Below are 16,297 nucleotides of genomic sequence, written 5' to 3'. Positions count from 1 at the left end.
TTCGCGTCGCGCGGTCTCTGTGTATCGATGTTTCGAAGCCATGAGCCTATATTCGCCAGTTTTGCCGTTCAATAGATATTTTCTTCCGGATTCGTATGGTTATGACGATCTGGGTCCGCAGTAACGGTAACTAAGGCGAACTACTCAAAGCTTTTGCAGAAATTCGTACGTACGAAAGATCTGCGCGAGATGCTCGACTTTTGTGAAAACGAAACAGGTCACCACGTTGCACGCGTTATGGATCAGTTGTTTTTGCCGAAATTAATAATTCGACGTTTTAAAACTAGGACAATTGCAAGCAGAGAACAATCTCGGAAATACAGATACCAACAATTTTTGCAAACACGTAATACAAGATTCATGGTTATAAATGTATGAGAGAGAAGGAACATTGAAAAATTTTTATAGAACATGAATTGTTACTCGACACCTACTCGGGTATACGTGAAGATGAATATAGTTGAAGAGAAAGTAACACAGAATGCATAGAAAGAGAGATATTATAATAATCAGACGAATCGACATTAATTTGTAGAATCAACTACTAAAAACAGGCATGAATTTCTCTACCATAAGTAAGTACCTATATTATCTGCTCGATCGAGGACAACGTAGAAGATCGAGCAAGATCAATCAAATTTCGACGTGATTTTGCGAGAGGAATCGATTCCGAGCAGTCTCGAGTCGCTGCGAACAACGGATCAAAAAGTACAACCGAGAAATACAATATTCATTCAAATAGTCACTACAACGACTCGTTTGAATCCATCCTGAGACGAACATTTTTTTGCTCCAAAAGTCGCTTAATACCTAAGTTTACTTTTTTTTCAAAACCAACGACCATTCATACTTGAGAAGGAAAGTCAACGTTCAATTAGCTTATTCCAAATCCACAAATAATAATTTTTAAACATCGTATTTATCTATCGATTCCCATATTTTCTATTCGTATGAACTAACTTTTCCCAAATGATGTCACATTAGTCGGTGGAAAGTTTTTCGGCATCGCCACATCACAGTTTGATTTCCGTTAGACTTCGATCCAACAGCAATTTCATTCGTGTCCACACAAATGCTACTCGTATTCAATTCCAACGCGTGATACAAGTTCGCTTCTTCGCTTCTCATTGTTGCACGATTTGCTATACTTGTTATTACGTTGTATCATTTTGTCGTTTTCGAGTCAGAGACGGTACTAGGTATTATTAATGTCCTTTTGTTCCATCATTATTTACTACAAGGGTGGTATTCTCTCCATAGTTTGGAACCCGAATAATCCTAACACTCTATTCTGAAATGATACTGAAAAAAGCCACGAAATTTTCTTCCGTCTGATCGTTGCTCCGACTTTTCGACCCTTTCATCAGTATACTCACGCCCTTGAGTGTCATTCCGTCCCACACCCTGAGAGACGCGTTTTTCGTTTATGTATAGAATCTTGTTGCTTTGAAGCTTACAATTCAAAGGACCTTTTCTCGAACAATTCTTTAGCACTTTTCGCAGGGCTCGCAGCTCAAGGACCTCGAAATGGTGGCAGAGAATCCTTACCTTACAGATCTCTGATCTAGATCCACATTCTGCACGCGTGAAAAAATGTCACTGGCGTGAAAAAACGACGGATAATTCCACACTGAGAAAAATTTCATTTGTTACAGTAACTAGAGAAATTGAGTAAAACAGGTATCGTTAAAAAAAATTGTTTGAATATCGTTTGAATTACGAAAAACGAGGTACGCGTAATCATTTTGCGCTATTGTCGATCCTTTTTTTTTTATAATTGCAACGCAAAATCAGTTTGTGAGGTTTACTCTACTTTTTTAGCTAAACGAGGCTTTAACGTCAATTTATTGTTGCACAAGCATTGAATTTTCGCAACAGTAGCAATACAATATAGTAACAGTGATCGTACTGAGAAAGAATAGTAACGGATACTAGACTTTCCGGTAACAGCTACAAAACCAATTTTCATTATGTACCTGGAACTATATTTTTCGATTGCGGTAGAAAATGAAAATAGTTAAGGACTGAGCGGTAACCGGAACTAAAAATTTCTCTCAGTGCAAGCCTGGCTGCGATGCTAAAGCCGCGGGATACCAACATCTTCATGTTAAGATGAGAATTCAACCATTCGCGCCTAGCACAATTATGTCACTTTCCACGAACAACTGGAAATCACAAGTAAACGAACGTCGCGTAAACATCACATGGTGAAATCATCGCTGATTCGGGGCTTCTATAAAGTTACCACGGCAGATAGCGGAGCATGGTGTATACCAGCCGATGGATGGGGTGCGTTGAATGTCCGCTATCTGCCTGTGACCAACGGACCCATTGTCACTTTTATTACTGTAGTAATAAGTCAGTGTCGTCCAGCCATAGTGGTGATAAAATCTTGAACCGCGTATTAACCCAGTCACAGGGTTTATTAAGAGCATAAAACGTGTAACTGCACGCGACGCGGACCGAAGACACTGAGCTGCAGCGTTGACTATGCACTGCAATATCCGTGATACGTCGCTAATCTTTCGTCGATCACTTCTAAGACGGCAATTAATGGAGAGAATAATACGAGCTCGGCGACCGGAGGCGGTCATAACCAGAATCTCGTTCCTCTCTTATTCGTCTTCGTATCCTTGGGTCAGCAGTTCGAATCGCATCACCTCGCCATATACTAGAACAATGTTCATCTAGCTTGAGTTAGCACCGAAACGGATCAAGTTTCTAATCAGAACCTCATACATACAGCCTGGTTGAAGTGCTTCCGAACTAGTTGCAGGAACCAAGAGGCGAAAAAAATTAAAGGAAATCCCTTACAACGGTACGATATGAGTACGGATGATCGGCGGTACGATTGGCGGATGCAATCGCGTCCAGGAAATGGTCTCAAAGTTGTGTTTGCATCCGGCCGTGTCGGCAGTGCGGAATTCTGAGCAAGTTATCGTGAAAAAAATATCGGGGAGACAGCGGACGTTTTCTTGGCTGCAGGTGATCGATCGATTTACGGAAACGAGAAGGATTTCCCATCGTTTCTCGAGGTGCATATCGGCCGCTAACTTCGCACGTAACGGCGACAAAGCGTCCACCTTCGGTCGGGATGCGTTTTTTACGGTACGCATTACTTTTCCACGTGTATATCGCCTCATTTACGAGACGATAAAATATAAAAAGTTAACGCACGGTTCGCGATGAGAAACAACAAAGGAAGCGGTGAAATAAAAATGTACCTATATAACTGTAATTGTCGCGGAGAAACGTTTGCAGGAGTTTGCGGAACGGCATTCGTATGTATTTGTGCATGCGCGAGAAGTGTGACCCACGGCATCTCGCCCGGCCATTTCCGGTTGGCGTACACGTCTTCCGGTGGCAACCGCTCGTAACTCAACCCCGCGGACGCTCTTGTTTTTCAGACGGACTTCTGCACTGTCGAAATTCACACCGTGCCGGTTTCGTACTCGCGTTTCGAACCGTGTTCCGCACGGTATGCTACACGCGGTGCAGACGGCAAACTTTGCCCGCAAACGCAATAACGCGGGTCACGCGGTACGTTTCCGTGAATTATACCCCCTGTAACCCTTTCGGATAACCCGGTGGAGAACCGAAACTCAGTTCAAGCCGCGATATCCTGCAATTTACCAAATCTTGTAGAGTCGACGTTAACGAGGACGGCCCGTCACGTTACTTACGCAACTCGAAACCCGGTCCCCGGGACTAGGGTGAACTTTTAATTACGCGCTCTGCGACATGTTCTCCGAAATAACGATCACCATTGTACGCCGGAATAGTTATAATTATGCCGACTGGAAGGTGCAGAGGAAGCGTTATTTGCGACGGTCAAAGTACACCTTTGTTCACGATACACGAATTTCAATTGGTTTTCATTATTCCGGTTAGCCTTTAATTTTCCTTATCCGTGTGTCATTCGAATAAAATAAAATAATTATGTTCAGTTGCTCGATTCGTTTGAATAGAGACCGTTACCCGCCAGAGTAAGACGAATGAACGGTATGTAATAGAAAAAAGGGGTGAGAACCGGGTAGGTAAGTGTAAACACGACATGACCTATGTACTCAGCGCCACGTTCGGCTAGCCGGATGAGCCGACAATATCTTCTCAGTATTTCTCCGAACGGCGCGCTAGCAGGTACTAAGTTCTATAGGAAAGTGTGTCTAGGCATAAATACGTGGACAGTGCGACGTTGCGAGAATCAACGGCTATCAGCGTGTCGATTGGGATGACTTGCACGGTGAAATCAATTTGCTGTTAACCACGAAACGAGGGTAAGTCTATACGGAGCACGGGATTCGCGGGCTGGCCTCCTGGGGACCTGATACCAGAAGTTACGCCATCAGGGTAACCAGGGTGGTAGATACATTTGGAAAAAGTAATCGTAGCGACCGGTTATGTGCCGGATAAACTATACCAACATCATTTACCCACACGCGGCATAGACGTCGCCGGTTAGATTTCAGGAAAGTTAACGAAGGGAAAACGTGTGAGATTACCGAGTGATGTTGTCGTCATTGGAATAAACATGCTACTCTGAGTATTTGAATGCGCAATAGACGCGGATAGATTGACTTCGCCCCCAATTGAATACTTGAAGTTTTCAAGTTATTAGCGAGGCCTATTATCCACATTGTTGTTGCGAGTCTATTGGTAGGCCGTTAACAACCTTATTTTCCAATCGATATGTTATATCGATTCTTTGCTAATAGATCGCTTCCTCAGCGGTTCGCGATTACATGAATCGGTTTTCTAGGTCAGGTCACGCGAGCCATCCACCACCTCGACTCGCTTTAAAGGATATTTTCTGTTATCTCCCAACGTGGTCTGACGGCTGACAACCCGAACAATAAACTGCGACAACCCAACGCGAGGTGATTTATTGTTTACCGTCGAGACCACCTGTGTGACAGACCAGAGTTTTCAAGAAAAATTCATAAAAGAGATCCGGCTAGTCTGGGAATGACGCAGCGAAAGAGCAATTTTCCCGTTTTCTTTTTTTTTTAACGTTTTCTCCTTCCGTTTGTTTTTGCTGGATGCGAAAGCGGAAAGTGGTTGCGTACATTTTCGCTCGGTTTAGTATTCTCCAAGTGGCGTCGGTCGGCTACATTCACGCATACGATGTACCTTAACACGATATGATAGCTGCCTCGGATTTTCTTGGGAGTTCCTAGAATTGGAAAAAGCTCAACTCTACCAGGAAAATAGAGTTTCATGTGTTTGAAATTGGCGATGGCGCCTCGTATTCCCCTGGTTCCACTTTAGCGTCTCATGGCACTCTAGCTGCTAGTCCCAGCCTCCCGAGCTTTTGAAACTCCTTGAATCTGCAGCACGTCAACACCCGAGATTTCGAATTTGTTCGGAAATTTTTCACGGAAACTTAGTACCGAATAAAATCATGTAAAAAGTATTACCACACACACACACACACACACGCACACACATATTCAGACGTTTTTCTGAAAGTGGTCGAAAGTGATTCTTGATCTACACCTGTAAACGTCAGGTGCAAGCGTAACCTCGACTATTTACTTCCGGGGTAATTATTTAAACTTCTTTTTCCTTCTGAATACGGAGAAGTTTGAAGTTAAAAAAATGGAAACAAAGGATTTGCCCTGTTTCCGTACAGAATATTATACGTATTGATTTACCGCGGATAAGGAGATGGAACGTTTTTATGAAAAGAGGCTGCCGATGAAAAAACGAAAGCTCTGTAGGGCTGAAAGTTTTCTGAGATATACGAATATTTCTTTTCATCAGGCGATACCGCGTCCGCGTTTTTCCATTCGAGGAAGTTTCGAAAGCCCCATGATTTACAAAAAATAGGTAGGCAGGACCGGGAGAAACGATAAATTAAATTTTCTTTTTTTCATGAGGTGAAATGAATTTTCCTGCAGTGGTTAAATTTTCATTTCGCTTTTATTTTCTCCGTTCTGAGTCACATTTTCGACGATAACACACGTCTTTACTCTCATTCACTCTCAGACGTTTCTCGGGTGTGAAACACTTTTAAAATCGGCATATCAACAAAAAATTGTGCAACTAACGAACCAAGAAGTACAACGATCGGACATTTCCGTCACGAAAATTCTCACTACGTCTCAACACATGTACAAATAACAATGTTCTACGATGCTCTACATTCTACTTCGTTGCATGATGTGCAGTTACTGTAGTACGAGCACTCAGCTACTATCATACGGACAAACAGCGGTGGACATTGTTTCGGTATCGAGTGTGTTTACTGAGGCGAGTAGCGGTGTAGGTGATGTGACTTGAGACTATTGACTTGCATGCGTTCGATCAATTTCGATTTGTCGTTGATGGTATTGGCGTTTCTGTGTTGGTGCATCGTATCAAGTCTGGATCAGTGCATGGCTTGGATAAAGAAGAGAGTGGGACAGCAAACTCCGAACAGACTAGCGAATAGGGAACAGTGACGTACCTTAATGTTGGTTTCTCGTTTATATTGGATACGGACTTTCGTAGGTCGTTAAACATAGTCAAGTAACATTACAGGGGATTTACGAATCATTGGTTTCTAACGTAAATCATAATGATATGCAGTCTCGTCTGTATACACGAATTATTTTTATCTATTTTTCGACGGTTATAATTATGTATATAATATAGTATGTATATATCGTATATATATATATATATATGTATATATATATATATATATATATGTATGTATGTTCACGATAGAAACGTGGAAAAATTTTCAGTGTGTAAAAAAATTCATTCAGCTTTACAGTATAACTGAGTTATATACGGTTGATAAAATATCGACAGAATTTACGTTACATATTACTGTCTAGAAGAAGTATGTACGTATATAAGTATGTAACGACACGGGTTATACAATATTACGTGTGACAGTTATCATTTTTATTTTTGTTTGAATATTACAACTATAGATGCGTGCATGTTATTCCTTTCAAACACTGCCGATTATTGAGATCAATTCTAGATCACTCGACAATAGATTGATTTAAGACGATAAACGCGTGAAAAACTTAGGCGCGTGGCTTTGGAGCTCGATATTCCTGCTGAAAGAAAAGTAGCGCAAGATTTGAAAGAAAGAAAAAAACATTTAACGAGAAAAAGTCTGAGCTTTTGAAAAAGTTTTCAAATTTTGGCCTACCCTTTTGTTCAACAGAGATATCGAGCTTCAAAGCTACAAACCCCTGAGATATCCGCGCCGAGAGTAGATCAATACGAGACTCGAATTCATGATTCTAACTTGACTTCCTTGTCTGTGTTTCTTCTTCTTCTTCTTACCGTTCTTACTTCCTATAAACAAGTGGCTAAATTTGAGGGTTACATCAATCAGTGGCAGGGTGTATGTTATAATACTGTTGCAATGACACGTCGATGCTCTAAATACTTGTGGCTTCGGGTCAAGTAGGGACTCACGGGTCAATACTACGTACAGAGGATCTCTAATTGCAAGGCGGTTAATTAATCTCGTATGCATAAGCATTGTCAATTTGCGACAAACAGGGTTGCACACAATCTCTCTCCGCTTAGCTAACAATAAGTTTGGACGCTTTGGTTACACGGAAAAGCTAGCGAAGATTGACGTCTCTGCAAAATCTCTTCGCCGCGTCTTTGCTTCGATCGATTGATCTCTGTTAATCCTTTTCGCGATCAATGCCGCCTCGTATTGTTCTACACCCTGCCACCCCGAGTCCTCGGGTGATCTCGTAACAGGGTTGGGAAAAAGAAGAAAAAAAGAACCTCCGCCAGACTCAACCTCCACTTGAGGTATGGATAGGGGCGAGAAGGGAATCGAGGAACGAACGGACGCAGATATGACGGCGCGATGAGCAACTCGTAGAACACGCCGTCTAAATGTAGGTCTGTTCGCAAGAGTTCTCTCGGCTGCTGCGGACCTGGTGGAGCGAATACGTCGAGCAGTATTTCCTCGAGGAGAATTTCTGGAAAAGCAATTTACTGGGTAGTAAACAGGCGTCCGTCTCAATGCTGGATAATTGCAGGGAAACAGAACGAGCCAAAGGATATAAAGTATCGTTATTCGATTAGAACTGCAGTTATGCGACATGGGATGATTGTTGACTGTTGTCGGAACTGGGTGAACGAACGAACGAATGAATGAACGAACGAACGAATGACTTGCACGGTATATATGATCCGCCGACATCATCCTCGTCATCGTCGGTATTACTTGAAATTTTGCACCGTAACTGTCGCGTTACGTGATCTTCATGCTAGTGGCAATGTTTTCCTGAAATTTGACCATCGACAGGATCCGGATCACGGAATACAGGGGTTGGGTGATTGATGCAGTGATTAGTGGGTTCGTGTTGTTCCTTAGGGGCCGGAAGTCACGTGGTTAGCAACAAGGGCGGGATTGAAATTCAATGACAATACGTAAGATCGTTGCGGGCAGATTATTCCAAGACTTGTCCCGCAGCCGATGTTCGACGCAATTAATCAAAGAAACGTCGGAGAAGCTGCATACTCGTAAATCACGAGTCCCGGATAAATAACGGGACGTTACGACGCGTGTATTAACATTTACCGTCGACCGTGGCAAGACGGCATTTCGTCTCGACCGGAATTTCAATCGTTTATTACCCCCCGAGTTTAGTACCGTTCCCCAAAATATCCTACTGCAGGCTCTCTCATCTGTACCCGTTAAATAACCGTTGAACCGAAAGAGTGGCAATTTCCGGTCCCGCGACAACGTCGACAATGCGCCGTCGACGAACGACCGCCGGAATTCATCCGCCTCATTCCCGCAAACTTCGCTCACTCGGCTACGATTCCAAAGCAAATGCTGCGGCGAAAATGTTAATTATCTTCCAACCTGACCCGACCGTCACCCCGACGATCTCTCCTTACTTTTGCTGCTGGGCTCGTCTCTCTTTTTCATGTTGGTTGTGCTTTATATTTGTGAAATTATCGCCGGATCAAGGTGTTTCCGATTTAATTGAAAAGGCTCAAGTGGGATTAAAGGAAGAAATTAATCACACGTAAAAAAATTATTTCAGACAGCTTCGCTCCCACTGTGATTTACACCGTCTTGAAATTGGCCATGCGGCTATTTGGCTTGGTAAAACGCCAACTAACGAGATATTGACGAGCGATGTCTCCTGCAGATGACGCGAGTCATGTAAGGTACCAGACGAGATAACTCGTGCACGTCGTGCTTATCTCGCGTTCTATTCTTCAATCGCCACGATCCAGACGCCAATAATTTTTTCCAATCAAGTTTCTCGCGTCGTTTGCACGAGGTCCTCGTTACACGGGGGAAAAATTTTTCAAATCCATTTACGGACTTTTCCGGCGAGTTTTCGCAAAACTCTGCTTGGCTTAATTTACATTTTTATCAGATCAACCGGTGGGTAATATGTGAAAAAAGATTGATAGAATCGATTTTGAGGGTGAAATTGTGGTAGAACATCGATTCCATGTAGTGCGAAGAATTTATATTATTATTATGTAGGATATTAAAAATAAGGACGTAGGTATACGTACGAGCTTGCAGTCGCGTGACCTAGACGTACGAGTATGTAAAATAAGGCAAGCCGATGAAAGAATTCACCGAAGAGATGTAAAAACGAGCGGAAAGGTTAAACTCGGAGTAGCGGCTGTGCGACCAGACGAAACGACGGACCGTCGAAGCATTAGTCATCCTGCGGGATCGTTCTCGGGAATATGGACAAAAATAAATCATACAGAAAGAAGAGAATTGGAGGCCGGCTTCGTCATCGTTCGTATAATCTATACCTATACCCTGATATGAAATCGGGGAAAAAATGAGGAAAAAAATATCCGCCGAAAGGGAGAACTCGAGAACGCACGAACACAGAGGATTACACCGCGTGTATTCGCCACCCTTTTTCGCGCGGTATATTTGTTCCCCTTTATATGGGTGTAGGCATGTATTACCTTTTTTATCCCCTTGATGACATTTTTTAACACCGACGGTTTTAATAAAAAGATTCATTTGGGTCAAATATTCAGATTTTAGACTTAGAAAACTATCCCGTGATATTATCGATGCCGCATCGACACTCTGAAATGAACACTTTGCTTCATTGATGATCCGACGAAATTTCGTTAAGTAAAGAATTAGGTAGCACTTGTCAGGGGCTTGTTGAAGATTGTTCTAAGTACTCGCGAAGGACGTGAATAACCATAACCAAAAGATTTCGTCGTTTTGCACGGACCGCTTGACGTTTGAAAAAAATATTCTGTTTTTACATGGTTTTCGCAGCCGGTTCGTGAGAGGAATTTGATTTGCTTTCAATGCGAGATCTCGTCTCTTGAGACAGGTTGGCTGGACCGTCACGACCTTCCTTCCATGGTGGATTATGCCGCCCTGTCCCTTCGAAACCACGCGAGAAGAGAGTAGATTTAACGTGCAGCCCCGTGAGAGCGCAAAGAATTGGCAAGGGAAGATAATTCGCACCTTTGAACAATGAAATTATGAAGCATGATGACGTCAAAACGGGACAGCCATCGTTAGACGGTAATTATCCCTGAACTCCGAAACTTCGGGACAAATATCGACGCGGCAAATGTCGAGGCCTCATTCGGGGCACCCCATAAATCCCGGGTTAATCCCGTACTCGTTCCCGCTTTACGTCCCCCATAGAAAACTAGTGGTCAGCCTCTTCACCGCCTCTCGAACCACGAGGCGTAGTATATATCACCTTATACATCGTAATGACGATTTATAGTTTGCTGTTTTTCACCTTGTTTTACGCAGCCGTGCGTGCTCAGCGTCGTTAACGACGACGCTTTGGTTGGAGGCGATTTTTACAAATTTTGTGTTACGTTGGATCCCATGGAAATTTGTCGTCAAGTTGCACAAGTCAAGAAAAAAAAATTTCCCCAAAACCTTTATTTATTACTTATAAAGTTTGTTTTCGGGAGATTACGTTTGGGGTTTGATACGAGAAAGTCCGTACGAAAATATTCCTTGTTGAACTTTAATTGTTTATTAATTCTTTTACATTTGCAGTTTGTTGTTCGTTAATATTTTTCAATAAAAGTGATCTGAATGCGAGACTGAAGTTTGTTTAATTGTGAATTACAATAAATGTTTGAAAAAATGGGTGATCTTTCTTAAAATCTGAAATGTCGTTCTCGTTTTTACAAATACAAACTTTATCTAAAAAAAACTATTTTTTCATTTATTAGTTACGTAGAAAAAATTAAAATTTGACATCTAGAACCCAGACGACGTATTTGCAATCGGGTCATGTGATTTTATCTAAAAGAAGAACAGCTGGAACTTGACCACGAGTCTGACTAGCGTTCGCTGATGCAGCAACGAACTCGGAAGAATCACACATGTGGGGGGTGGTAACTCGAGAGAATTATTACCGTTTGCTTGCGTATCACCAAATCTCCCGCTATTCAGACCGCGTCGAGTCGTTAATTTCTGGCAATTAGCTTTTTACCGGATTCCATGCTGAAATTCCGATGTTCGGAAGCCGAAATTTACCGTCGTTGATATTAAAATTTCGTAACAATCGTATTTTATATCAAAATAAATTTCAACCAGAGGATTTTCAGACTTATCCTCTAATGTTTCCTTACATTTTTACTTGGAATTCTGTGATTAAACCGGCTAATTCGTACTACTTTGGACTGTCTGATTTTTTAAATTTCATTCGTCATTCGAATGATATGAAACAATTTTTCATGTATTGTACATTCATTTACGAATCGCCAAAAAATTTAACAGTTTCGATTTGACGATAAAGGAGGAAAATCATTTTTTTTTTTACACGTTTCCTAAAAACGAGACAATATAGTCGACTAGCAGTAGGGTATGAATCGCACCACCTTAAAAGTTGACAATAACAGATAATAATCCATATTCATAATACATTTGTTTTTAAGACGACACTGAAAAGCTTTCACATATTAACTCTTGTTTAAATTATAATACCATAAATCATAGTATTCAACGATAAAGCCAATATTTGCTTCAGTATATCGAAACATTAATGCTTGAAGCGTTGACGTATTTTCAGACTAATTTGAGCTTGAATTCAAATGTCGAAGCATAAATTTACAATAGCAGTCATTTCCACCATGTAGAATGCCATTGTGATTAGCGGTCTCGAATACCGATTTTCGTGCATTTCGTGCAAGCGTTTGTTCGTGCATTTGTAAAAAGTACTCCGTTCATTCCCGATATCATACCATCAGAGATAATTTGTGGTCGATCAGCAAGCTTGGAGTTGTCTTTCGTACATGCGTTATATGTATATATTTTATCGTCGAGATGACGCTTCAACGTTAAGTTCGGAATGTTGTTCGTTTCACGAGCCTCATTTAACCTGTGTATTTTCGTATACTCACGGCGTCCGCGAAGTGTTATATTATTTTCGTACCACGATCGATTTTTGGCTTTTCTCTAACATTTCGAAAATCTTATCACATAAAAAAAAAAATAACAAAACCGTTTTATGGTAAACCACTAATGTCGGATTGGTTCGTGACAGTGATACGAAATACCCACCTGTGTGCTGTTTTTTTGAAAAATTTCTTACTTTACACCTAGGGACGCTAATCTAAATGCCAGAACTTCACAATAAATACAACGGATTACACTTTCGTACCATTAATAGTACAACGTATTATCTGGTTTTCACGTAATTGTACGTACCTTCGTACGAAATTGTTTTATGAGAATCTAATTTTTTGCAGGCATTTAGCGGTAGCCACGCTTTGAGCCTTGGTCACGCGATGATAATTGTCCGTAAAGATAACGAAGATGATGTCATCGCGATCAATCGAAAGTGTTCACGAAAATCGGTATAACTTTGTTTTCTAATTCTAAATCGATTTAGAATATTTCGTTAAATGATAATTTTATTTTCAGAAAATACGCTCTGTTCAGCTAAGGCTGCATAAATGTCGCATAGATATTTCATCTATCTATTTTTCTGCGAGGTATATTCAGAGGTTGTATAGACCAGAGCATATTTCACAACATCGGAACGATCGTATCACAACAAATTTCGAGCGAAACCAAAGTTTTACAGAAAAATGAAATAGATGATCGTGTACGAGTATATTCGAAAATAAGCTACGTGACCCCGTGCTCAAAAATCTTAAGGTGGTACGATTAACCCATAGATACAAATTAGCTTACTGTTCCCATAAAAACACTTGATCAAAATCTGCAGAAGCTGAAGCTTGCAGGGGAAGCAAATATTCATTACTTTTTGCCAAACTTTCTGCTTTTCACCAAAGTGCTCGACCGACTGAAGTCATTCGATTTTGAGGAAACGTTGTTATATTTTCAAACGAATTCATAACACCGCTGACACATTCTTATATAAGGAAATCCGTCACTCTCTCGAGTTTGACGTCGAACAACGAACGGAGAAGATACCGGAATAAATGGCAATACCTGAAATTCTTCTTCGTCATCGGCACCCTCACAGCTTTGCAGCCTTCGTGGAAAAGTTGTTCTCGTTTAGAGCGAAGTTACACGTGGCACGGACGTGCAAAACTACGCGAAGAATTTGAGGTCTCGCAATATTACACTCGATCTTTACCGGTTATTTTCACTGCTCAAGTTTCACGAGTTCTTGAACTTGAGAGGCAGTCGCAGGCTATGGTTTTCTGTTTCCGCGATCAGTTCAAGTCGTCGTCACAGATTTTCCGCCGCACGAATTCAGGTCCTTTGATCTTGATGCAGTAGAACGGAATGAAACGGGGCCAAAGAAATTCCACACGAATGTCTCTCGCATTTCCCATAAGGTCTGCCTTCTTCTCTCTTTGAGGAAATAATTGAGTAATTCTTTGAGAAAGAATTTGGCTGTTTTCATACTAATTGTTATTATTAATTATTTTTACAAACCCAATTATCTTTTTTGAAGGCTTTTCTTAATTACCTTCGTTTTTGTCACCGGTTCTTTGTATTGTTTGTTAATCAACTTTCTTTTCCATACTTTGAGCGTGTGTTTTGCCTTCTCGCTGTTTTATTTTTCCGAATTTCTTTTTACCGAGCAAAGAGTCAAAGTTTGTCGAACGCGTTTTTCGTCCATTTTTAATATCAAACTCACGTTCCAACAAAGCCAGGGTGGTGCCAACGAGAGTGATTCGCTTGTAGTAGTTTAATTAAGCAACTTTGAGTTTCGAAAGTGAAAATTAAAGGTTCGTTAACGCTGTTCCAACCCCTGACTATTTGTCAGAGAGAGTAGGAACGAGTTTGCACAACCCGCAGCCGGTAAAATGTTTATGACACACTTCTGAATCGTGCAAGGGAATTTCGTTATCCGGGGGTGAAATTACTGCACCGCAGTATAAGAGAAGGATTGGCCAATTTGGTCGGACGGCGAAACGCGGAATAACAACGCCCACTAAATCTTTATCTCGTTTCTCTCGCTCTGTTATCTTTTCTTCGCAAAAAGGAAAATACGAGCACCTACAACCACAGGGACAGTCCCCTCGTTTCAAACAGACTCGTGAAAATCGCATTTGATGCTCTTCCTCCAGGGCGTTCTCTTTATTGAGGCGAGACTCTGCACTCGGGACGACGTCGCGTGATATAACTCTGCAAGCTCCGCGAGGAAGGTCTCTCGATGATTCCCGGAAACGTTATCGGTAACGCTTCCACGATGTTTCTACTTTTACCGATATCAAAATAATACCCAAATAAAGAAGTAGAAAAAACGAAAGAGCGCACAAAAAATAGAAAAACGACGCCATTTCACTGTTGGGGCGGTAATAGACGATGACGATTTCCGGCGGTAGGGAAGAAAAAGATTGTCAGAGATTGCGGCCAGATAAATGTGTCGGAAATGCAATTTTACCTGGTATACTAGACCGATAAGAAACCCTCGTAAACCTCATTGACCTCGGCTTGAGATAGGCTGGTGTTTCACCGTAACATAAATATCGGCGATGGTGTGGCGAGGGGATTGTTCTTTTCTTTAGCTTCAATTTCTGGTTACCCAGCTCCTATCGGCGGGAAGTGAAGCGTTTGAGGAACTTCGAGTAACTTCGCGTTGTGTTTGCAGTAAAAATATAACACTTGTTCAACTTTGGGGCAGAGAATAGAACCCCGTGCAGAAGCTGGTGTTTTTGTTTCTTAAAAACCCGGTCTCGTGACTTTGTTAATAAAACAACGAGCTACGCACGAAGAATAGAGGAAAAAGGGTCGGTGAATTATTCCGCGACTTGGGGAGCAGACACAAACACAAAAACGTTGTACATTAAAAATTCGTCATGTTCAGAATCGGGACAAACAACCTATACAAATACTTTTATCGGTATTCTCCGAGAGGGTCGCACGTATACTCGAGATCGCGGGTGGAATTTTGATGCTGCATTTTGTTAGAATCGTCTTTCCCCTGTTGCTCGGGCACTCTGCTCCACTCTGCGAGGGGTAAATCGCTAGCGGGTAACTGACTGATCGTTTTCTGATAAGTTCTTCTTCATAGAGTCGCTCCCTTCCACCTTCCGAATCAGTTTGCGATTGAGGTACAAGAGCACTGCTATTTTTCTGACCAGTGGGAGCGTGAACTTTGAAAATAACGGCCTTTGAAAAAAAGGCGAGATCGCAGTAATCGCCCAATTAGTTGTACGCTTTTTAGCATTTCTGCGGACTAACTTGACTTCCGACCACGAGGAATGGCGTGTAGAGTTGGTTGATTTTCGCAAATGAATTCGTTTCACTCAAGCGTTCGTCTCGAGATAGCGATAGAAGTATAGTGTGTACTGCGTTTTTCGCGAAATTCGTGAGATATTTTGTGTGACGATGAGGTATAGTAAAAGCCGTTCGTAAAGTATACTCGTGGCCTTCGATGCAGCGACATGGATTTTGGCATGCTGTATTGATGTAACTTCGACTCACCTGGCTCGGCTTGCACCTGAAAGCAGGCTGGTAGCGACGCCTCATTCTTCGAGGGCAGCATACGCAGAGGATCCTTACGAAAGCTCTGAAACAGTAAAGATCGCCGAGTTACAAGCACGGAATTGAAATTAGTTCCACGACTTGCTTTTAACTTTCATAACCGAATTCCGTACGACATTCGTCGTAATAACCTTGACGACAGGTAATTTGCTGAGCTGGGGGATTTTAGCTCAAAGATATATGCGCATTTCACGGTCGACAGACGGTTTCAGATCCATCGATATGAAAAAACACCGTGCGTGTTCATTGCTCGGCGAAAATACTCTGTAACTAAACGACGAACACTGTCCGATAAGGCTGAGTGAATAAAGAGACTCGATTACACCGGCCGATAGGGAAAACTGTTTAAAAGCGAAATTCCGCCGTCAAATTAAC

At 41.8% G+C, this 16,297-nt stretch overlaps 1 protein-coding gene across 3 annotated transcripts in view; it reads right to left on the bottom strand.

Annotated features, from left to right (window-relative positions):
- LOC107218905 (dopamine receptor 2) overlaps positions 1 to 16,297 on the bottom strand; it is a 99,335-nt gene that overhangs the window by 2,133 nt on the left and 80,905 nt on the right. For 2 of the 3 annotated variants that reach the window (XM_046743094.1, XM_046743093.1), the window contains one exon: positions 15,863 to 15,947. In XM_046743094.1, coding sequence (XP_046599050.1) covers positions 15,863 to 15,947 — 85 coding nt within the window. Of the gene's footprint in view, positions 1 to 6,715; positions 7,947 to 15,862; positions 15,948 to 16,297 lie in introns of those variants that run through there. The other variant, XM_015656947.2, reaches the window with a different exon arrangement.

This window comes from Neodiprion lecontei, chromosome 6, assembly GCF_021901455.1.
Source record: "Neodiprion lecontei isolate iyNeoLeco1 chromosome 6, iyNeoLeco1.1, whole genome shotgun sequence".
Classification (NCBI taxonomy): domain Eukaryota; kingdom Metazoa; phylum Arthropoda; class Insecta; order Hymenoptera; family Diprionidae; genus Neodiprion; species Neodiprion lecontei.
The sequence above is the reverse complement of the archived record's forward strand: the minus strand, read 5'-3'. Positions and strand labels throughout refer to the sequence as shown.